Source organism: Cryptomeria japonica, chromosome 11 (genome assembly GCF_030272615.1).
Source record: "Cryptomeria japonica chromosome 11, Sugi_1.0, whole genome shotgun sequence".
Lineage (NCBI taxonomy): Eukaryota > Viridiplantae > Streptophyta > Pinopsida > Cupressales > Cupressaceae > Cryptomeria > Cryptomeria japonica.
In genome coordinates, this window is record NC_081415.1 from 562,921,661 (window position 1) to 562,947,548 (window position 25,888).

At 35.9% G+C, this 25,888-nt stretch overlaps 1 protein-coding gene across 3 annotated transcripts in view; it reads left to right on the plus strand.

The window, feature by feature from the left end:
* The first annotated feature begins 561 nt into the window (after nt 1–561).
* The window catches only part of LOC131080106 (ubinuclein-1), a 76,702-nt gene continuing 51,375 nt past the window's right edge, over nt 562–25,888 (plus strand). The window contains exons 1-4 of one of the 3 annotated variants that reach the window (XM_058018201.2): nt 562–1,191; nt 9,158–9,253; nt 9,626–9,718; nt 9,959–10,035. In XM_058018201.2, the coding sequence (XP_057874184.2) occupies nt 1,003–1,191; nt 9,158–9,253; nt 9,626–9,718; nt 9,959–10,035 (455 nt within the window). In that variant the 5' untranslated portion in view covers nt 562–1,002. The remainder of the gene's footprint in view (nt 1,192–9,157; nt 9,254–9,625; nt 9,719–9,958; nt 10,036–25,888) is intronic. The other 2 variants (XM_058018202.2, XM_058018200.2) reach the window with 2 other exon arrangements.

Genomic DNA, 25,888 nt, shown 5'->3' on the forward strand with positions numbered 1-25,888 from the left:
AGAAAAAATAAAATCACAACCTCATCAAGTAAAACACATGCATTTCACCCTCCTCTAATACTTAAATATATTTTATTTATTTACATCTTGGCTTGTATATATCTCCGTACTATTCTAATTTTTTTTTATTTTTTTTTTCATATAAGTTTTTGTGCACAATAATTTTAGGACAGGAAACATATTTGTTGATTGGATAACCAAGATAACAAAACATTTAGACCTTTGGATTGGATTACCTTTCCTCTCCAATCGGATAAATAATATATTAAATAAATAAATTTATTTATTTATTTACTTAACTTTAGCAAAGAAAGGCTTACCTAAATAAAATCTTTCATATTCTCGTTTTCCAATGTCCAATCGAAGAAAAGAAAGGAAAATAATAAAGCTACATTTATTCTATACTTCCAAGGCGCTTAATTGGTTCGCATCTCTAAAAAAATGCTGGAGAGCAACACATTCTGTAGCGTATTAGTTGCGCACACGTTAACGACATTGATAGACCTCGTTGACAATGAATGGTCGTCGAAATAAAACGAAATCAAAGCCAAAGTAAATTAAATTAACTCAAATTTGATCCGCTGACTGCCGGTAAAACTCCCCGTTCGGCCGCGGGAGTCGGAGATTTTTGGTTGTTTTGTACACTGAACTGCCGGCGGTAATAAATGCAGTTTTAACCGTGCCATCGATTTTTTTCACCACTCATTCGATTCTTCTATGGATTAAATTAAATTCATTATTCTTGTTATAATTTTGGCGCTGCCAAATTCACATTAATCGATAATTCATCACGTTCGATCCATTCGTCCGGCCATCTGATAATAGCAATTTCCCTTGTCAATGACACAATTTATGGTGTCTATTTTTATATTTCGAAAATTTTTTCTCGGAAAGCCGGTGGACTGAAAATCTGCAGCTGGTTAATCGAGCTCAAGGAATAGGATGAAATTATGTTGAGGGAATTTTGATTTTATTGGCCTTGGCGGTTGATTTTCGCTGGCGATGGCGGACAATAAATTAACAGGACTAGGGGCTGCAAGGCAGCGGTTTCATGTAGAATTAAAGCCTGACGAAACGACATTTGTTTCGTGGAAGAAATTGGTGAAGGATTTGCCTAAGGCCGTCCAGAATCTTCCTTTTGAGCCTCCTGCCGGAGCTCACCCAGCCTTGCAAGCTCGGATTGCTCCAGAGGTAAGCAAGTTTTTTGTTTTTTATTTATGCTTTTAGAACCCTTTGTGAAGTTTTATTAGGGTTTATGGATTTGTTTGGAATTAGGGTCACGAGTAAATTTGTAGGGAGAGGGTTTGTTCGTCTTCTTGTGCAGTGCAATTAATGGCTTGGTTTTTGGTTAAATGTGAATTCAAATTGCAATTTTGTCCAAGGTACGAGTGCTTGATGTTTACGTTGTGCCGGATGTGTGGAATTTGTTTAAACTTTGTGTTTTCAGCATTTTTCCGGGACGGATTGATGTTGCTTAGGAGAGGAATTTTGTAAATCTTGGTTTTGTTATTGTCATTTTTCAGTTCTTTCCGTGTTTATTAACTAGTTTGTTTCCCCATGATAAATCTTTCGAGAGTTTATGGGTCACCTTTAACGCGTACAGAGTATGCTTGGAGCACATTCTTAGATTTGTAATCTCGGATGTATCCCATGGGCGATCATTCTTTGTCATAACCTTACCACTTGTCCGCAGGAGCATTGAGCTATCTTGTTAGAGTAATTCCATCAAGAACCCTAGGGCACTTAGATGTTTGATATTATATTAATTTTTTTTGTATGATTTTTTTGGGCATAATATGAGTTACCTTTACCATTCTGTGGTCTCCAGCCAGGTTTCTAGCAAAAATGTTGCTCATGACATTGACAGTATCTGCATTGTAAGCTGCAGCACAAACTGATCTTTTCTAGTCTTCCTATGTATTTAAATTTTGTTCCTAGTTGAAGCCTGCTTCTCAAATCGGATGGTTTTACTTTTTTCAGATTGTATTCTCTGGCATTGGTTTTGGTTAAAGAATAAGCCAGAGAAGCGAATCGTGCAAGTACTTAGGTGATCATTTGTTTGAGCATTAATTGTAGTCTTAAGTTGGATCTCTTACATCTGTCGCTTTTCTTTAATTCTTTGTGAAGCTTTAGGTTCAATTTCATTTTTGATTATCTATTTTGAAATCAAGGCACCTTGACGGTAGGCAAAACACCAAGGCTTTTGCAACACATGCTTTATAGCTAAATTATAGCCACATTAAAGTGTTGAAGATCTGTCATGTGTTCCTTACTTAATTGGCCACTGGACTTGTGTACTATACAGAGTACACAATCTTTTGTTAGATATGTACTACTTTTTTCTGTTTGTAATGTGAATTTCGCTCACTCTTGGTCACTTAGCATTTGATTCCCGAAGGACAGAAGTGTAACCGATAAAATGTGATAGTTGATTTGTTTAGTGGTTCACTGGAGCTCATGGTTTATATTGTAACAGTTGAGTTCCGTTAAAGGTGAACATCTTTCAAGAAGAAAGAATGACAAGACTCTGGAAGTGCTTATTTAACTGGCAAAGGAAGTGATTACTCTGTTTGAGGAAAATAACCTTTTTCCAAATGACGTACATAATTCTAGAGTAAAGACAAAAATGAAGTAGATCATTTAGCTCTTGTTGTGTAGCTAGTATCCGACTCTTGGTCTGGAGGACCCCCTCTGTAAATATTGAGTTCAATATCAACCCTCCTGGTGTATAACAAGATAGATCAAATTTGGGATTGATTTTCTAAGCATATCCTCCTTTGGAATTTTTATTAAACTTCCTTTATAGATCTAAGAATTTTGTGCATGGTTGCCTTTGCAAGATGCCATAATTTTTAACAGGTAGCACATGATGGGAAGTCATCACTGGTTTTTTTGACAGAAGTTGGAAACCTTAGGGAATCACCACCATTATTTCTATATGATGTTCCTTTGAGGGCTGTAGAGATTTCCATTTCTTATGTGTCTTGAGGTGAATTTATTGCCTATGTTAATCTCTTCCTTGCTGCAAACGGTTTGCTGAAAGGATACCATTTTTTTCTTCATAACAGATTTTGAATAATCATTAATTATCCTTGCCTCTTTTCATTTCCTGCGAACTTCTCAACCATGTATTTGGAGCCATCTTGGAGGCCTTTCTTGCAGAAAGGCCTAATACAATACAATGTCATCTGTTATACCTCTCACTCAAGTAAAGTCCCCTTCTGTTGTTGAGAATAATTTCTTTTTTATTTAATTCAAATGAAATTGACACAACAAACTATAATGTGCAACCTTTTCTTTGAAATCACAGATTTACTCTTATAATTTTATGCACTTCTACTTTCTTGCTTGTCCCATTAAACTGGAAAAGGCTTCCAAATGCTTCTGTGCAAAGGAATTTGTGACATGGACAGGAACTTGAGAAGAAAATACTCACAAGAAATATGTTTAGCTACAAAGAGTAAATGTGGAAAATGTTCCTTGTTCATGATAACCAAAAGAACTTCACTCCAATACTCTGGTAATAGTTATGATATCCTAAGACTTAAACACAGGCAGGGATGATATACAAATCAACTTTGATAGGTTTTCTTAAACCAAGGCTATTAAGTGTAGGCTTTATTCTTGTAGGAAAAGGGGCCTTTGTTAAGGACTTGAGATATTGTCTTTCCCATCTTGAATTTTGATAAAATAAATAAACTTAAAGGCTTAAACAGATGGAATCACCCAATAACTTGAAATCCAATTGGAGAAGAAACCCTTAATTGGCTGCAACAAGTAAGTCCTTTAAACTTATGAATGACATTGGGGAATAACTTCCCTCATTAGTCATTTTTCTTGATTTGAGGGATAACTTAAGTATCAAGAAGGATTCTCTCCTGCTTTTACTTTTCGATATTTTTCCATCAATTTTGTTCTTCTAGAAATATAGCAATAATAGTCTAAGTCACAGGATACGGCGATTTTCATGGATGAGGTTCGAATTTAATCGAATTTCAAACTTCTATAAAAAAAATCAAATTTAATCGAATTTCCTCTATAAAGCACTGCTATCCGCCTCTAAACACAACTCAGCTGGTCGTGGTTATTCTTTGTATATGCTTTGTATCTATTGGGTCATGGGTGTCTGCAACTGCTGGGTCGCCCTCAGATTTTCTCCAACAAGGGTCGCTATTCTGATAATTTATTAGAAGTATACATATATTTAAAAATAAACAAAATTATAGAAGGCGAATTTTATCCGAATTTTTTTTCGAATTTTTCCCTTGTCGAATTTCATCCGAATTTCATGGCTGTTGAATTCAAATTCGAATTCGAACCTTGTGACTTAGATAATAGTAGAGGAGGATAGACTTATTTTGAGTGCATTAAAGTTTTCTCACAGAGGTTTCAGCGGCCATGAGAACCAGCTTAGACTGGGATTAAAGGTGATCTAGATTCAATTGTTAGGTTTGTTTCTTGTTTATTAATGGAAAGGTTTTTTCTGTCGACCCCACCATGTATATTTACTTCTTTTCGGCATGCTCTTGCACCGTTTGTTAAATGTAGGAGGTATTTTCACTATTAAAACTTGTCAAGTTTGTTATTTCAATAGTTAAAGACTCAGCTGAGTGAGATAGCTTATATGTGTATGGAATAAGATAGTTAGTTTGTTGTTTGTTAATGGGATGAGTTTTTCGGCACTGTTCTTACAGTTACGGATATTGTTGATTATATCGTGTAGCTACATTCATGCAAGGAGGTTGGAAGATTGGTTCTTGTCAGAGGAGTTAATATTTCTCGGAACTATATTTATGTTAGAATTTGAGAGGGACTTGTTGCTAACAAAGATGAAAGTCATCATCATTTTGAGTCAACCCTGTTGAACATTCTACTAAGCCTCTTGCATGCTCACAAAGATTCTTATATTCATCCTGGAGTCACGTGGGAGATTATTCTCTCACAGTGTTGCAGAGGTTGTTGGGAAATTGGGAAATTTGACAATCAAAGATCTATTGATGTACATTTCATCGAGTTGTTTTTTTTACATCATCTATCCTGATATTTGTATAAGACCCCAAATTTTGGGTACAGGGTAATTCAGAGATTAAGGAAAGTGTTTTGGGGACAGCTAGAGAGACCTTTAAATAAGTTTTAACTTTTTGCTGTGTCTGTAACAATGCTTAACCTCATCATCACACTGACTCTGATTATTTTGGTTTCTGTTCTTGTTCATACCTCAAGCAATCTTTATAGCAACTTAGTATTCTTGTCCATATCTACCTGTATCGATCCTCTGGCTCAGCATTTCATTGCATTGCTAGCATCTGCCAATGCTCAAGCATGTTTTGAATGCTGATGCTGAAGATGCAAGGTATTAACAAACAGTTTATTTGCTGTTCCTTGAGGTGAGCTTGTTTTTCTTGTTACTGTACAATCCTGTAAGTTGACCACTTCCTCTCAACAGTAGAGGAACCGCTCAATGGAGAATGACTACAAACGCTAATTTATTATTTTCTTGGAATGATATGCCATGCTTTTTGGTTGGTTTGCCACTAGTCCTTTTTGTTGTTCAGTTAAGATTTAACCATAGAAGGATGAAGGTATTCTTCACACTTGTTTGTAATCAGATGTCTTCCGATTTGAAAAGCTTGAATTTTCTAGCTTTTGGCCTGTTTAGATTTTGCTGCCAATTTTTACTAATCACTGTAACGTTAAATCTAGGCTGTGGTTTTGTTGAAATATTTTTTGATTTATCATTATTTTTGGAATAATTTGTTGTTCCTTATGATCAAAATGCCACCAGTTAGGTTATTCTTGATTTTTAAGTTCCAACCATGGAAGATAGAGGGCTGTGACTGTTTTGTTGACATGCAATGACTTTTTTGGACAATAGACTTTTTCTTCTTGTTATTTGAGGATCTTAAATTTTACACTGGGAGGAGGCTTGAGAATTTACATTTATGTTGAATGTTTAAAGAACTTTTTAATGTTTGGTTTTGAAAAATTACTGAGGGATTCTTCAGGGGCCCTCAATTAAAGTAAAAAAAATCAATCAAAATACATAATAAGCTAATAGAAAAGGGGACCAAGCTTGAGAGCCATACAAAAATCTAGGCTATAAAAGAGGTTGAAGCCGAGCAGGATAACAAACAGCCAAAAACAGCCCAAGGAAGAAGAAGCGACAACTGGATTAGTATTCACTGAAAAAAAGCGATGGCAGGGATGAAATAGCATAGCCATCTGAACCACCACCACCTTCAAGGGACAAACTCATCTGAGGAACTGATGCCTACCAAATGTTTTTGCCTTAGAAGTTGGAGAGCCATGATCAGCCAGTTGAGGAAAGTAACATCATGAAACACTTCCTTTTGCTGAACTGAACAATGAAGGATGTGATCTACTATCTGCAGGAGTGTTAGAGCATCAGTGACCTTTAGGGTATCCTTTGAGTGGGTAACCAAGAGATGCCGTAGAATGGAGTGCAAAATTTAAACAGAAAGATTGTAAATCCGTTAGCTGGTGATAAACGTCTAAAACGTCCTTATTCAGCACACGGACATCACTCTTAAAAAGCACCTCTTGTAGAGCTGCATGTGTCAAAGAAGGCATTTCTTTTAATAATGCTGGAAGAGACACTTTAGGGAGTAGGAAATTAGGTACCTAGCTTTGCACTTTACCATCGGAGACTTTTGCATTCAAACATTGGAAGAACTCTCAGATAGAATATTCAGTACGTATCCTCCGAAAATGTTCAACATCATTAGGCCTGAGAACATCTTCCACTAAACTCGAACATGGATTTGAGCAGTTGAAAATCAATTTCAACGAATGATTGGAGATAGCATACCAGAGGAAGAGATCATAGGGTTTTGAACCTTTCCTCATGCAGGCCATCAGGACTGGGGTCCAGACTACATAACAATAGCAAACTAAAAGTCCCACACAATCATCGAAAGGAAATGGAAAATGGAACAAAATATCCCCAAGATGTAAGCATGGTAACCATACATGATGAAAATAGAGGGTGTGGTTGGCTCTAAAGCAATGTACCAACTACCTACTTTACATCTCTTCAAGGCATCTGCCATATAATGGTTTTTCACACAAGGCAGCCAACACCTCATAAAAGCCCTCATAATGAGAAGTTGTGGCAAGTGAGCAAACTTTTGGAGAAGGACAAGGGGAAAGATATCAATATGCAGAGGTGGGGAAGAGGGGCCACCTGAACATTGATCTTTCAAAAAGTACAACTTATGGTGGCAGGTCTAAAACAATTACCTTTTCCAAACCTTCTGAATCCTTAATATGTTAAGCCACCAAATATAATTAAAGAACTAGGTCAACTTCATTATTAGCTACCAGATCCACTAACTTGTTGCATTCATGGAAGCAGTGAGTGAAAACACATCTTTGAAAAAACCATCACAAATAGCAAAAGCTTCATCCTGAAACATTTTTGCCATCCAATTGGGACAATCTCTTTTAGTCAACCCTTGAATGACAATGGAAGAATCCCCTTCCACAATCAGCTTCCTACAACCTAAATCTCTATTTAGTTTGAAACCTTCCACTACTGCCAACCATTACACCTCATTGTCAGTAGAAATGCCAAGTAAAAATGAGCCTCATCGCAAATTTCCCTTGATCATTTTTGAAAATTATGCCCTCACTTGCTGAACCAGGATTCCTTTTTGAAGCACCATCAAAGTTTAGTTTGAGGAATCCACTGGGCAGGTTTCTCCAGCGAGCTTTCTGCTGAACTACTTCATTATTTCCTAACCTATTAACAAGGGTAAAGGATTTTTCATGTTGTTTATGTTTTAGACTAAATTCAAAACATTTGTGCACTACTAATTATGTCTAGAATTTCTTTTAAATGGCATTCATTAATCTCTACTAACTGTCACATTTGCTTGTTACTATTGGGTGAATGAAGTGCACCATCCATAAATACTAGAAGTACCAATCAAACATTGTACCATGATCAATAATGGTAATATTCAAAGCAACTTTGAGAGGGGAACAAGTAGAAATTTGTTCAACTTTAAATCTGTGCATATGAATGAAGTAACAATAAAAAGGTTTGTTATTCATCATATTGAGGTCCTCAGAAATATTTTAAAACATTCAGATATGATGAAATTTAATTTGACGCTTATTGTGAAATCATCTTCGTGTTGAAATGAATATTTTAAGTAAGGTAACATAAGATCAATTAAAAAGCTAAAAGACATTTAAAATTAGATAATAGCCAACTGTGATGTTACCGGTCTATGCCAATTTTAGAGTAAATAGGAAGTTTGCAAATGACAATCTAGACTTATTCAACTTCTGTTTGTTATAGAATATTTAACATTTGAATTTTGTAAGGGTTGGAATTTTTTATCTATAATGCCTTCAATATATAGGCATCCCTTCAATTAATAGGTAGTATTTGAATGATAAGCTAAATTATTCAATTTCTTTTTGGTATATAATCTTAACATTTGAATTTTGTGTGATAAGGAAAATTGTATTGATTATCCATTTCTTTTAGAATATTTTTTTTTATGTTGAATGTCAGAAATAGTTGTTCTTACCTGAAAAATACAAATATTGGAGCTAAATTTTTGCTGTAACATTTTTTTAATTCGAATTTTCAAATTTAATTGGATTATAGTTCATATATTACAGCTTGCAATTTTGTTAAAATACAAAATATTGGGTATTGAAAACATTTAGCCATTATTAACTATTCTCCGGATCTTTGCATTTGCATTTATAAAATACACTAGCTTCTCTAATTTGAATCAGATGAGGTGCTCAGGGTATTCCTCTATGGTTTTAGGTATTTAATCAGAAATTATTTAGTTTGCATGTAGTCTACTTGTCGAATAAAGATTCATTCTGCTTCTTAAGGATTTTAATTTTTTTGTTCATTAAGCTTATGCATCATGATTCAAATATGAGAGAGTATAGGCATGGTTTTCTTTAGAGTGTATGAAATATGGTAAACTCAAATTATATATTGATGATTCTAACTAATTTGTAAGCATGCATGAGTTCAAGATACATGAAGTAGAAAGAATTTTCTAGAGATTTTTCTACTCAGCAATTTTATATGGGTAGCATGATAATACAGTGTCTAAGAGGTGTGTCATTTGCATGCTTCTTATCATGTTCCTTAATGTTGCAGGCTACAACTGGGAATTCCCTTTTGCAGAAGGATCCAGTTTCTCCTCCCGCTAATCGATTCAGTGCTGTTATTGAGAAAATTGAACGATTGTACAAGGTAAACCTATACTGTTGTTTTTGGCTGTATCTCATTTAATTGTGAACTTCCTTTTTGTTCTAAGGAAAGAGGAAAAGCTATTTTAAGGAGGTAATTACAAAATGACTAGCCCTTGTTTTTCAGTTGAAATTGTTTGTATTTGAAGAAGGGGATGATTTTATTATTGAGGGATAAATTTTTTCTGTGAGTACCGTAGATTATATATGAGACTCTATCTCTTGGTTTATTCAAACATGATGCATTAGTGTGTGCTCTCTGTTTTCAGCTAAAAAATCCTGTCATTGTATGACAGAGTTGATAGGTTTTCATGGTACGATGTTTATCCAGTTTCTACTGAAAATCAAGTATTTTGATCCTTTATAATTTTTGTAGGGAGATGAGAGTAGCGAGGAAGAACAGCTTGATAAGGGTCCAGATGATGATCAGTATGATACCGAGGACTCATTTATAGATGATACAGAACTGGTATATATATTAATTATTATTCCACCTGTTAAGCATCTCTTAGGTGTTTAGCGGAAATAGCAAAAATGTTTTCTATTCATTTATCAATACTATATTCCTGTCTCTCATTCACAAATCCCAGTTTATTATGTTTAGACGTAACATCTGAAAGCCTTTTTTGAATTTTTCTGATTACTTTTTCTTAAAGGTTTAATTTCAGAAGACTCTTTTTTTGTGATAGAATATTTCATCTCTTTGTAGGATGAGTACTTCTCCGTTGATAAAGCAAAGACAAAGCACACAGGATTCTTTGTCAACCGAGGGAAATTAGAGCCAGTGTAAGTAAATGGAGAGAATGATTTTGAAGAATACATTACCTATTTTTATAGCATGTCAATTGGGATATAAGCATTCCCTTCATTAAAAAGTCTTCCACTCAATGAAGAGTTGCATTTTTATCTCTGATGCAGGGCATATTTTTATGTCTAATTTACTTGACATGAACTTATTTTGTAAACTGTTATTGACTGATTGACAAAGGCATAAATTTCTTTTCTTTATAATTTTTCTATTGCCCCTCACTGGAAGTGTAGGTTTGATCAGTTAACGAAATCTGTGAATTACTAGAAACAGTTTAAAGAAATTTGAAAATTACTCTGTTTGGGATCATTTCATCCACAAATTCACCTCTTTATGTTGCACAGACACCTTTGAGTGAGAAAGTATTTAACAAATATAAATTTTACTTGGAACAGGGTATTGAAAAGTGTGATGAACCCTTGCTGGTTCAACTCTTCAACTGCTGTAATTTGTAGATCTTCTTTGTAATTTTTAATTATTAAGATGCAGAAATAGACAGAAGTTGCAGAAGAGGGTTTCTTTAATTTGCAACACATATTGAAATAATACATGAATTTAATCAACTGAAACAATGAATTGGAGAATTTAGAAGCATACCCGTAGGTCCTTAGCCAATTTATTGAAAAGAAAGAATAAATCAGCAACTTACAAAGTTCGGATTTTTATTTTGAAACAATTCAGATCTACTCTTATTTAATACTGAGACACCCAAACAGTGGAAGATGGCGCCAATAAATGAGCAAGCTGTGTGTTTGGAAAAAGAAGCTTCGAAACCATAGAAGAATTAACAAAAAAACAGTAAATAGGGAAACCTACAACAAATCTGCCTTGTAAGAAGCCAAATCTGCCCCAATTCAATTCAATTTGACTTCTTAATGAAGCCAATCAAGTTGCAACAATTCGATTGATCTTTCACAATCTCAAAGCTACTGAATTCTGAAGAATGCACGCTCTCCAAAACAGGTCCAAACCCTAGCCGCCATAGCCAAGTGCTCAGAAGAAAATGTCAAATGCTCAATATCAATGAATGAGGTTTACTTTCCATCTTGGCTGCCTAAATGCCCAAAAGGTCCGATTTTTGGCAATTAGGGATTTAAAAATTATAACTTGCTTTTAGGGTTTCCAACTTAACCCAAAAAGCAACGCCTAGCTTAGGAGATAATAAATTTTCACTTAAATAAATTTAAGTGATGCACTTAATGATTTTATATTAATATTTCATTAAAATATTAATTGCCTGTGGAACCACTTAAAAATTCATATCTCTCATTATTGTTCGGAAACTGAATCTGTTATAAGCTAGGTACCACATGTTTTGGATGGAGCGCTGACACGGCAGTATGCAACATTCTTCACAGAGCACCCATTTTTTCGGCCACAGTTCGCCATGCAAATGAAAATAGGGCCATGTCTATTTTTAGCAATTTTTCCCTAAAAAATAGGAAATCCTCAAAGTGTCAGAGACTGATGAAACGAAAACCAGAACTGAACTCAATGCTGAACTAGAACAAATAGATAGATCACTCCTCAAGATACTGCATTATTGACCCCTTTATCCATACCCTGTTAGCCTACAAGGGTCCAAAAATAGGCTAACTCCTCAAACCCAAGTCCCTGACTAGGATGGGGACATTACAGTTTGCCCTCCCAAAATTTGCTTGTCCTCAAGCAAACTCAATGTTGGATGCTGTAAAATGCTATCACACTCCCAAGTAGCATCCTCTATCGGCAGATCCTTCCATTTAATAAAAAATTCCCTGATGACACTTCTCCACAAATGACGCTCTCTAAACTCCAGAATGGCCTCAGGTACTAGCACTAACTTCCCCTCATCATCTAAGGGTGGTAGAACTGCAGAAGGAACTATCTGTTGTCCCAATGCCTTCTTAAGGCGTGACACATAGAACACATTATGAACTTTACTATCAGTCGGTAAATCTAACTCATAAGCCACTTGGCCACCCGCCTGGAAATCTTGAAAGAACCATAGTAATGTGGCTTGAGTTTCTCTGAGCCCTTCTTCCTAAGAGAGGATTGTCTATAGGGCTGTAGCATCAAATACACCATATCCCTGATCTCAAAAGATCGCTCAACCCTCCTTTGATCAACATGTTGCTTTTGCTGATTTTGAGCCTTTTGAATATTATCACGAAGTGCTCTCATAATATCCTGGTTCTCTTGTAGCACATTCCCAAAACTCGGTACTCGGTCATCGCTCATCATTAAATCCAGAAAACTAGGAGCATCATATCCATACAAAGCTCTGAAAGGTGTCATCTGAATAGTCATGTGGTGAGTGGAATTATAACAATACTCGCACAAATGTAACCACTTCACCCAAGCCTTCTGCTGCCTTGAGATGTAGTTCCGCAGGTATCCCTCCACCCATTTGTTGACAATCTTTGTTTGTCCATCAGTCTGGGGGTGGTAACCGGTACTCGGAGTGAGCTCTGTCTCGCAAAGTCTGAATAACTCTTGCCAGAAGTGACCAATGAATCTGCTGTCCCTATCACTGACAATACTTCGAGGTAAACCATGTGATCTAAATACCTCACGAAAGAAAATATCAGCCACCTGACCAGCGGAATAAGTATGTTAAAATAATATTAATATCTTCTATAATGGTCATCTGCTATTTTAAGTGGTCATCTTCTATTTTAAGTTGTCGACTTATTTAGCTTCTTAAGTTAGCTTTTTATTATGTAATTAGCTTTTAAGCTTTATTTAGCATTTAGCTTTTTAGTTAATTAGCTTTTAAGCTTTATTTAGCATTTAGCTTTTTCTTTTTTAGTTAATTAGCTTTAAGCTTAATTTATCTTTCACGCTTAATTTAGCGTTTAGCTCTTTAATCTTTTACTTTAACGTTATGTTCTAATTATAGAACATCGTCTTGTAACCTCTATGTATACGTGTGTATATTGTTCAATGTAATTATCCGATTATTGAATCATTCATTCAATTTGTTTTTCATGGTATCAGAGCATGAAAATTAAAAATTTCGAAAGTTTTTGTTATTAAAAGGGTTTAGAATTTTTTCCTTAAAAATTATTATCTGTCATTTGCAAAGCTTGCGTGGGATTTCTCAGTTTTCATAATTTTTTCTTCAAAAATTGTTTGCTAGTTTTTACGATTTTTTTCTCAAAAATCATTTGTAATACGCGAAGTTCGCGTGGGATTTGTGATTCGCAAAGTTCTCTGGTTTAGATTGATTTTTCTCCTAAAAAATCAAGCTTTGTTGCAGTCAGTTTGGGTCGCACATGCCAGGGCGAACATCTGCAACCGTGGTATCTTGTAGTCAGTTTTGGAGTTGGTACTCTTCTGCAAAAGGGTTTGCTGATTTTTTCCTCAAAATCATTGTTTTAGGCTTCAGTAATTCGTGTGTGCCAGATCTCTAATTCGCATGTGAAGGCTACTCGCTTGGATGGCTTTTGGTACTCTTGGTCATTTACATTCTGCAGATCTTGGAAGGGTTTCCGTAGCAGCAGAGTGTTCTTTGCATCTGTGATCATAACACCTGCTGTGTTTTCTGTAGGGTATTGAGTACGATGACCTTTAGGGAGGGTGTTAAAATAATATTAATATCTTCTATAATGGTCATCTTTTATTTTTAGTGGTCATCTTCTATTTTAAGTTGTCGACTTATTTAGCTTGTTAAGTTAGCTTTTTATTATGTAATTATCTTTTAAGCTTTTTAGTTAATTAGATTTTAAGCTTTATTTAGCATTTAGCTTTTAAGCTTAATTTAGCTTTCACGCTTAATTTAGCTTTTAGCTCTTTAATCTTTTACTTTAACGTTATGTTCTAATTATAGAACATCGTCTTGTAACCTCTATATATATGTGTGTATATCGTTCAATGTAATTATCTTTAATTACGCTTAATTTAGTGTTTAGCTCTTTAATCTTTTACTTTAACGTTATGTTCTAATTATAGAACATCATCTTGTAACCTCTATATATAAGTGTGTATATCGTTCAATGTAATTATCCGATTATTGAATCATTCATTCAATTTATTTTTCAAAGTAGTCGTGATCGGAAAAAAATGTGCATACTTAGTCAATTGATCAACCACCACATAGATGCTGTCTCTCCCTTGGGCTTTTGGCAAGCTCGTAATAAAGTCCATAGACACGCATTTCCACTTCCTGTCAGGAATAGGAAGTGGTTGAAGTAACCCTGCAGGGAAGTTGTGCTCTTGCTTGTTCTGCAGGCAAACATAACACTCTCTGACGTACTGAAGAGCATCAGACTTGAGACCCTTCCAAGAGAATCTCTCCCATACTTGCTTATAGGTCTTAAAGTACCCAGGATGTCCAGCCATAGGTGAATCATGGAAAGTCCTCAATACTATGCATTTCACCTCAGAACCTGGGACTAAAAATATCCTCTCTTTGTAAATGATGAGGTCATCCACAAGAGAGTACCCGCTGTCTTGTAGTGTTCCATCAATAATACTAGATGCTCATAGATTCTTGGCATACTCTGCTATAATCAAGTGTTTCCAATCTTCGTACACAGCTGCCATGGGGCTCAATTGGGGGCGGCGAGATAAAGCATCAACAACAATGTTTTGAGTCCCTTTGACATAGGAGATGTCAAAATCACAAGACTGTAACTTGCTGATCCACTTCTGTTGACGCTCATTTAGATTCCGCTGTCCAAGAAAATGCTTCAAACTATTATGATCAGTTTTGACACAAAACTTGCTGCCAACTAAATATTGCCTGAACTTGGCCATTGCATCCAACATTTCCTTATCATAAATACTATAGCTCCTCTCCGTACCCCGAAGCTTCCTGCTCTCACAAGCTATAGGACGACGATCTTGCATAATTATTGCACCAATACCCTCTCCACATGCGTCACAATGAAGCTCAAAAGGTTTGGTGAAATCGGGTAAAGCAAGAACTGGACATGTTGTCATCAATTGCTTGAACTTCTCAAAACACTCCTTTGCGAGAGGTGTCCAAACAAATGCACCCTTCTTGGTCAAATCAGTGAGTGGTGCAGCATGCCGTGAAAAACCACTAACAAACCGACGGTAGAAGGCACATAAACCAACAAATCCCTTGAGTTGAGTTAGGGTCTCAGGCGTGGGCCAATCAACAATGGCACGAACCTTATCAGGTTCCATGCGAACTCCCTCTTTGCTGATTATGTGACCCAAATACAAAAGTTCTGCCATTCCCAATGCACACTTGGACTCTTTGGCATAGAAGGACTCCCTGTCAAGTATGCCTAAAACAGTATCCAAGTGAACCAAGTGCTCCTCCCAAGTTCTATTGTAAACCAAAATGTCATCAAAGAAAACCAGAACAAATCTCCTCAACTGAGATTGGAAGACCCTATTCATAGTGGACTGAAAGGTAGTTGGTGCATTGGTCAACCCAAAAGGCATAACCAAAAACTCATAGTGTCCACAATGACATCTAAATGCAGTCTTCTCAATATCTTGTTCCCTGACACCAATCTGATGATAACCTATTCTTAAATCAATCTTGGAGAAGTAACAAGCTCCGTGAAGCTCATCTAACAACTCATCAATGCGAGGAATGGGATACCTGTTCTTTATAGTCTTTCTATTCAACATACGGTAATCAATGCACATTCTGAGTGTACCATCTTACTTCTTCACCAAAACGACTGATGAAGCGAAAGGAGATTTACTCGGCCTTATATCCCATTGCTAGAAGTTCTTTGATAGTTTTCTCAATTTCATCTTTCAACCGCTTGGGGTGCCGGTAAGGTGTAAGCATAATGGGTTTGGTGCGCTCTTCAAGCTCAATAATGTGTTCTATGCCTCTATCAGGAGGCCTACCAAGAGGTATGTCACTAAACACCTTTGTATGCTTAACTCTAAGCTCCTGAATATCTGAATGATAAGGTGTTTTATGCTGCTCCTCATAAGTAGGCATGAGTTTACACTTTGCTGCCCAATCCACCATGTCATGCTTGACAAGTCTCTCCATTCTTTTAAGAGTGATTAATTTCAAGTTGCTGGCTTTGATAGCTTTAAGAACATGATTAGTCTCATCAACCCTAAATTTCATCTCCATATCTCTGAGGTTGAGTGTAAATTCACCTATGGCATGAAGCCACGTCATGCCAAGAACTACATCCGTGTTTCCCATGTTAACCACATAAAAATCAGCTTTGAATTCATAATTATTGAGTTTCATGGGTAAGTCTGAAATCATTCTATCACAAGTCAGCACATTACCATCAACAACTTTCACCTTTATGCTTTCAAACTCTTGAGTTTGAGTCCCACACTTCTCCACCAACCGTGCATCTATGAAATTATGAGTTGCACCTGTATCAAGTAGAGAAATGACTCTTTGACCAGCCAAGAGTCCACGCAACCTAAAAGAACCTTCTCCTTGCATGCTAGACATATGAGCTTCCTGTAGATCGATTTCTCCTTCATTTTCAACTTCCTTTTCTGAATTTTCAGTCTCGGAGTCATTTTGATCAGCTTGCTGGTCCGTGTTATTAGTCATGTTTTCTCCCTCATAAAACCACTCCATATTCCTATTTTGACCCATAGGCTTGAGGGGACAATCATGGTTTTGATCATAAGGACCCTTACAATGAAAACACAGCTTCCTTCTATGCAAATCATTGAGTGTTTCCCTATCCAAAGGCGCTAAAACTTCTTCCCTTGGTCCACATTTTCTGATTTCTTTTGATCAGACTTGCTGTCATTAAATGATGAGAATGGTTTTGAGTTGTTTGAAGTGAACTTACTACGAGTAGCAGTAACTTCCATGCTGCGTGCCTTCCTCATGGCTTCTTGCAAGGGAGGGGGATCAAAAGCCTTAATCCAACCTTTCATAGGCTCATAAAGACCTTCAACAAAAAGAATGACCAGTCTTCTCTCTGAAATGTTAGTCACCATAACTGAAAAGCTTCTGAAATTCACTAATATAAGATTCCAAGCTGCCGATTTGTTTCAGCTGAGCTAAATCTTTGAAATACAACTCTGGATCTCTTTTATCAAAACGCTCAACCAATTTGTCAGTGAATTCTTGGTATGTAGTAATAAGGTCATGATGCAAAGTCACCATCCCATGGTGCCACCAATCATGGGCTACCCCATCCAAATGCAAAGCTGCAAACTTAATAGCATCTTCTTTTGACATAGGACGTAGGTTCAAGAAGGTATCCAACTTGCTAATCCAAGCTCTGGCTGCAACACTATCGCTACCATCAAAAGTAGAAAGTATGAGCTTGTTGATTGCATATTTGAGATCATTAGTTTTGTTCCAAGGTTTCCTATCATTCCAATTCCACTTCTTGTTGTGTTCCCTCTTTTGACTCATAAACCTGTCAAAGTTAAGATGTTCCTTAACTCTCGGTGGTAATGCATCCCATTCATCATGAAGTGTGGTTACGTTAACCGTAAAGGCCACCTCATCTTCCTCCTCAGCCACGTCCTCTTCTTCAGGTTCATTTCTAACAAAGGTTGGGCGTGTAGGCCTATCATAGGTGTGTGTGGGAGTCACTCTTGCCCTCGTACGACCAACAACACTACCATTTTCCTCCTGGTTCTGATTATGCCCCCTTGGCACAGTGATCTGTTGTATGGCTGTAGTCAACTGCTGCAACACATTCGATTGATCTTTCACAATCTCAAAGCTACTAAATTCTGAAGAACGCATGCTCTCCAAAACAGGTCCAAACCCTAGCCGCCATAGCCAAGTGCTTAGAAGAAAATGTCAAATGCTCAAATCAATGAATGAGGTTTAATTTCCATCTTGGCTGCCTAAATACCCAAAAGGTGCGATTTTTGGCAATTAGGGATTTAAAAATTATAACTTGCTTTTAGGGTTTCCAACTTAACCCTAAAAGCAACGCCTAGCTTAGGAGAGAATAAATTTTCACTTAAATAAATTTAAGTGATGCACTTTATGATTTTATATTAATATTTCATTAAAATATCAATTGCCTGTGGAACCACTTAAAAATTCATCTCTCTCACATTATTGCTCGGAAACTGAATCTGTCAGAAGCTAGGGCCACATTTCGCCATGCCAATGAAAATAGGACCATGTCTATTTTTAGCAATTTTTCCCTAAAAAATAGGAAATTCTCATAAAGTGTCAGAAACTGATGAAACGAAGACCAGAATTGAACTCAACATTGAACTAGAACAAATAGACAGACTACTCCTCAAGATACTGCATTACTGACCCCTTTATCCATACCCTGTTAGCCTACAAGGGTCCCAAAATAGGCTAACTCCTCAAACCCAAGTCCTTGACTAGGATGGGGACATTACAAAAAGGGTATTTATAACCAAACAACAGAAGACAAATAAAGAAATAGCTGATAAGAACTGATACTCTTCACTCTTCACTAGGTAGATCAAATAGAATTAGAAGTTTGAGGTTGTGTGGCGACCGGATGAAGCCAAGCACAAGCAAATCACCCCAGAACTGAGATTACAAAATCTTAGGAGTTAATGTGACTTACACATAGTCAATGAGCCTCTAGTGAACTGGCATCATGTTCATGTGAAATGATTACAATGGTAGTTATATGTTTGAGGAACAATATCACTGTAACAGTAATTCTCATTGTTTTCACCCTGTTCAAGGTAAAAATTTCTCAATGTTTTCAATTGAATCAGAATCATCTCATAGCTGTAAACTAAGTCACCAGGTTCGACCGAATTTCATCCAAAAAAAAAAAAAAATCGTTGAAATTCGAATTTAATTTTTTTTATTTATTTATTTTTATAATAAATTTTGGCCTTCTTCTTCTGTTAATATTTTTTAAACACATCTTCAGTCTGTCGTGAGTCGTGGCCTGTAGGAGTAGTCGCGGACCCGTGATAGTCGCAGCCTGCAGGAGAAGTTTGCCGCCGTTCGTGCCCTAGCATATGTTTCCTATGGTTTATATTTTATAAATATGTCATCTTTTTGTAACGATTTAAAATCTATTTATCAATGTTAAACTATTGAGGCAATTTTATAGATATATTACATATATTTATTAAAACAATTTAAAAATTACATATGGCGAATTTAATTCGAATTTTATACATTTCAAATTTTTCCCTCATCAAACTTCATTCGAATTTCAAAGTTTTCGAACTTCGAATTCGAATTCGAACCTGGTGACTTAGGCTGTAAAGATGAACCAGGAGAAAATAGAATCTGGTATCACGAATGATAGTGATGGATGTCATGCCCCCTATCTGGTCACAATAAATTTAGTCAATTAAAAATTATAATAATATTCCTTAACATATCAATGAAATCAGAAATAAATTAAGTAATAAATCAAGTTCAAGATTACTCAAAAAATTGTCTTATTCATAAGTTTTTAACAATTTTCTGTTAACAGTAATTGTCTTCACAAATGAGAGGCAGTGATGACTCCTAAATCTGTACCATACATAAGTGTACAGCATTTTGATTCATCAAAGAGTTGGTAATAGCATCAACTTGTGTTAATCTGGTCACAATAAATTTAGTCAATTCAAAATTGTAATAATATTCCTCAACATATCAAAAAATCAGAAATAAATAAGTAATAAATTAAGTTCAAGAATATATATAAATTACTCAAAAAATTGTCATATTCATAAGATTTAACAATTTTCTGTTAACAGTAATTGTCTTCACAAATGAGAGGCAGTGATGACTCCTAAATCTGTACCATACATAATTGTACAGCATTTTTATTCAGCAAAGAGTTGGTAATAGCATCAACTTGTGTTATCAATCCATGAACGTAGGAGTCAATATCATTGGTCAGCAGGCATCATTAGTTGAAGCATTGGACACCAAAATGTAATCTCTCCCTTTCATCGGCAGACTTGTAAACCCAACAAAGATTTCGTTCTACTCATTGTCCGATGTTGGCCGATAGGATAGATAACTGGGATCACTGGCCGATTCCTTTTGTACTATTAAAATATAAATCCTATGCTAGCCGGCCCCACCATCGATTCAAAGGCATACAAAATATACTAACCGCAAGGACAACATAAGGTAGAGGCTGCAATTACAAAAGGCCAAGGCAGTGATCATTATCTCTTCTATTAAAACAGTGAATTAGTTAAGAATGAGGCAACGATCAACTCCAAGGGACAAGTCGTCCCACTTCATTGAGACGCTGCCTTTGCATATAGTCACAACTTTTATGAAGAAGCATATGTGTGCTATTAAAGAACACCACCAAGCAATTGCGGGGGGGGGGCATGGAAGGAAAAGGAAGATCGATCAGCACTTCAATAGAATCTGCAAACTTTATATATATATTGGTGCAAAGAATAATGCATTGCATGTTAGATTGGTTAATTTGTTAAATGTCTTCATTTGATGAACACAGATATTCCAATTGCCTTTAATAAATGCATAATTAGTAATATAGTAGGCATGTGCAATGACGATAAGATTCATTTAAGACCTACCACCATTAAGTTGCCTCATTATAGATGGCGGATAGGGTACATACAAGGTCCATTGAAGTAGTGGTGATCCGAGAGGGACTAGGAGATTGAGTGACAATTGTCTTTCCATGCTCAAGTAGGATAAGGTCCATTGAAGTAGTGGTGACCCGAGAGGGACCAGGAGGTTGAGTGACAATTGTCGTTCCGTGCTCTTGGGCCTGATGGACAGGTTCAAGGCACCTTGTATGATCCCCTAGGGCACTTAATGATGCGGGTAGGTTATTGGGAAGATCTTAAGGGAACCCTAATCAGAAATTATAGTAAGTATAGTGGTGTTTAGGATTCTTTCAATAACATTGTGGAATTACATATATTTGCTCATCTATTATGATAATGATTAAAATTCTCTTTGAAACAATGATAAAATATATGTTTCCAAATTAAGTTAACTCCTGATAGGGGACATTACAATGAAGTCCCGAGATCGATAGAATATAGATGCTAGAGAGGGCTTGGAATACCTAGGGAATGCTATTTGAAAGCATTTTAAGAAATTCAGATTATTTATGTATGAGAAAAAAAAGAAGAGAAAGACATTCTAGTAATATCCACAGATGACCAAAAGTACGTCAATGGGACTTGAGAGTACAACAGTTTACAATTGAAAGTTATAGGAAGAGAAACCTAAAGAGGCCCCACAAAGGGGAAGACCAAAAAAAAAGAAATACAAAACGATGGATGACTGCCAACACAAGCTGCCATTAAACTAATACCAATAACCAAGAAGGGGAACAAGAACCCCGAAGAGTTAAAGTTGAGGAATATTGGAGAGATCAGAAAGTCTCATTGAGTATCATTCTTTGGGCAAACAATGGTGAAGCCATTTAGAGCTGTGAAGGGACCAATACAAGATTTGATAATGCTCATTGGGGAGTGTTGAAGGATAGGAGGGCTGGGCAAGGTACTCCCCCTAGGATTGCACCTAACATCCAAGGCCAAAGTAACTACTGTAATAGGGAAAAAGCTCGTAATATGTGTTTGTCCCTATGGTTGGGGGGTGGTTGGAGAGAAAGATCTATGTCATTAGGAAAGAGCCAAGCCACACGATCAAGAAGAAACATAACCATGATGTTGAGGGGGAATGTGATGGGGTAGAAGTTGTGAGGATGTTCCAAAGGTCTATCCACATCTATGTGAGAAGTAGCAGTATCTAAAGGTCATTTAGAGTAGTTGGTCTCTTGGATCTGCTGGAAGGCAGAGGCGATCAACCTAGGGGCCCTATAATTAAGCCAAAGGTGTATTACATTTGCATATGGATTCAAAAATGCCCATCAATAAAAACTGGAAGCATTTAATTTGACATGTTTGTTACACATAAATGCATGAAAAGCAAAAAAAAATTAAATAATTTTTGAAAATGCTAATAATATCTTCACTTCCACCTCTCAAGTGCCTTCCACTTTAAGTTTAATCGATCAATCAATTCTGTCTATCTTCATCATGCAATCAGTTAACTTTGAAATAATCTCAATCTAATATTATTAATTATGGGGGATTGAAAGTGTCCTAGGAATATAAAATAAAAATATTATAATGATAATAATTTGGTACTAAAAGCTGTTACTTTTGTAAAGAGTTTAATGGAAATATAACATTATAAAAATAATAGTATACTAAAACATAATAATATAACCATATCTTAATATTAATTACAGTATCACGATATAATAATAATTGAATATTAATTACAATATAATAATATGATAAATTTTAAAGTGGAATAATGAACAAATATGATATCTTTCAGAGTACTTTACCTATATTCCTCTAAAGATAGCTATGTTAGTCCTTAGAGATCCCATCTAAGGATTCACATTGAAGGGTGATGCCCTCCCGATATGTAGATTTGTCTGTTGTTATTTATATGAAATGATTCATATTCTTGCATTAAAGCAATATTATATGAAGAAAATTTATATTTTGAAAAGTGGAAATATATGTGAGGGATTATTTTTTTTCTTAGTGTTCAGCACTAAGATTGTGAGATATCTATGATGGTTTGTCTTTGGGTAAAACTTGGGTCACATGCTTGCAAATGTACCCCATTTTCAATAGTTCACAAACTTGACTTGTTCAATGTTTCAACACTCCACAACTTGTTGGCATGTTATTGCGGTGTGAAAATTTGAATATAGACCACTTTTTAATTAGTAATCAGGGTGTTTGGAAAAGTTTTTATTGAGCATCTTCAGATTTATTGAAATCCAAGTCATTCTTTCAATTTATGGGCTTCCTTATTGCAGTTAGATATGGACGTGGGGCACTCACAGATGCACCTCTTACCATTGCACAATAAACTTTTTGACAAGAAACATATATGATGAATATATTTTTTTGATTAATAGAAAATTTGTTGCATATGTTATCTAATCATGCAGAAAACCGACATCAAAACAAGATTAGACCGTAACTTTCTAGACATCATTGGATCATCATCGACATCAGTACAAAAGTCAATTAGTTACATAGCAGCAGTTATATTTGTATCTACGGACAAAAAAAGTGTACTGGGAGTTGAGAAAACCCTATCAATTGATTACATGATGAGAAACCTAAACCGTAGTTTGGAAACTCTGTGAGTTCTATCTGAGTTGCTGAGTACTCTCTATTTTTTTTGCTCTGCGAGTTTTTACAAGTTTAACTCGCGAGTTTTTATAGACACAAGAAAAATGTGGGTAAACATGCCTACATGGGTAAAATGCTGGTTAAAACACATTTTTCACACATTTTTTTTTACCATGAAACTATGTATTTTCTCTTTTGAGATGTCAATTTTTTTATTTGATATATTTTGCAATTGAATTATGCAAAAAAACAAAATATGTTTTTTTAAGAAATTTTAATTTTTAGTAATTTCTAAGTTGCTGAGTTTTTGCTGAGTATTTGCTAAGTTGAGAATTTTGGGCTTGCTGAGTACTCTCCAAGTCTGAGTCTGCGAACTATGACCTAAACAATTGAGGATTATTATCGATGATTACAAAAAGGAGAAATAATAGAAAAAGACACTAGCATTGCAATACCCTTCTACATCCTAGGTCGTGTATGTCGGCATCTGACTTCGGGCCAAAGGAGCCATCGTCGTGCTTGAAAAGCACTACTTGCTTGGAAAGGAATTTAATGATCTTAGCCACATTGAACTCTCCCTCATAGGTGAAGATTTCATTGGACAAGCAAGCTTTGCCATTTCTACATAAGGGTGGTAACCCTCTATCCAACAGCTGTACCTTAGAAAACTTTGAACAGAGGCAAGTTTCTTCATCATATTTTCCATATGGACCTCAATGGTCCATACTGTTTGAATAGAGGCTAGACCACAATCTCGTAACCCGTGTAAGGGAGCAAGGTGAGTTGATTGGATTTGCTTTGTCTATTGCGTCTTGCAGCCCCATCCTAAATATTTCCTCGATGTAGAAGCTTCCTAGAGCTTTTGGTAAGTCCCTAACTCTAGTGAGCATGATCACATTGCTTACGAAGGTTGAACAAATCTCAGAATCAACATAATGCTGTGTTGCATCTTAAATAAAGTCTCGCCCAAATTCCTCAATAGCTTCCCTTACTCTTCTTGAAAAGAGAAGACTTTATGAAACCTAGCAGAGGAGATTTCACCAATAAATGCCATTTGATGCATTGGGAATCCAGCCTTACCACCTCCATTCTATAGAACCCGCTTTGAATACTCCACACACCTACTGCAGATTTAATAAGGGAGAAAGAGTTTGTGTTTGTGATAAGAGCGGGCAGCTTGTGATGAAATAATAACAACAATCTAGCTGTTGATGTACCGTACTCCCTGCCTTTAAGATTGAGTGAGGCTTGCCTTACATTCATAGTGGCGCACAACTTCTGGGTCTTGCCACCTTGCCAATTGATCACTAATAATTATGCTTTCAAATTAAACGATTTCCCAGTTTGATAAAAGATCTACCATTATGTTGCCTTCTCTAAGGCAATCGGGAATAAAGTAATCATCTAGGGAGTCCAGGATTATTAGAGCTTTCTTGAAAATGTTATGTAATCTCCCTTTCATTGAAGACCTCTTTTTAAGACATTGAATTAATACCAATGAGTCACCCTTGATTTTTACCTTGTTTGGGGAGCATGATTTAAGTAGCTGTAAGCTGAGGAGTGCTTTAGCCTCTGCTTCATTGTTCGTCCTAGAGCAAGCTTCTTAGAGGAAGCTTTGATTAAAGAGCTGTTGGAATTGTCAATCATTCATTCCACACTCAAGGGAAGAGGATTCAGTTAAGATGCACCTCCAAAACTAGGTTCCAAATCCCAGACGAGGGGTGGATCCATTTGATCCTGGATCTGTTGATAGGATTACGCAACTAATGGATGGGAATATGTCATTCTTTTCGAAGGGGAAAAATCAAGGTATTTGAGAACGAATAAATGATAAATAAAATTAACAAAGATTTATTTATTTATTTTTATAGTGGAAATATTCTACTAAGAAGTTACAATATATTTGGGCCTGTCAGACCAGCACAGGCAGCACATCAAATGAAACCGAAAAAAAACAACTAAAAGGATACCCAATTCTCTCAGGTCAAAAAGAGAAAAGCCTGAGAGACTTACAAAATAGGTCACAGCGACTTATCCTTGTACATTAATTAACAAAATATACAGAGTATAGGTTTTCACAAAGCCATCATGAATTATTCACATCAGCATTTCATATGATTGTTACTGTCACTATTGTCGTTCTCATTTTCATTATTGTCTGTAGCAGCAGCACATCCTGAATTTTCTTTGCTGAACCGCGAGTCATGTTCAATCTTCATATAATCATCTTTTCTTAAAATATGGTACCTGAGCTATTAAAAATGAAATCTGGAGTTTTCAGTCCACAAATATGCATATATTAGTCATTATCTTGTCCATCCTTACTTTCATCAGTTTTACCACCATAGATCTGGCCACCAGTTTCCCTGATTTATTTCAGATTTTTAGATGACTGTGATCCCATTGTCTAGCAGCATGTGAAGTATGTTGTTTGGACTCTCTAAAACCATTGTAACTTGTAGAATAATGGAGATAAAAGTTACATCCTGTTAGGCATCTCTTTTTGTATTGAAATACCTCATCATTTCTAACTCTCCATATGTGCCTAAAGATTAAGATGATAAGCCAAATTTATTTAGTTCTTTATCAAGTTTCCTAACAAAACTGAACAGAATTTCGTGCGAAGTAATATGAAATTTATTGCCGTACCAAGATATCACCAAATCACATGGACCATAAACTTTTAGCATATTGACAGTCAGAAAACAAGTGTTTAAAAGATTCTACAAAATTGCACAATAGACAAACATAGAGAACAAGTCCTACATTGAGGAAAGACATCTCAGCAAGTTTATTAAAATG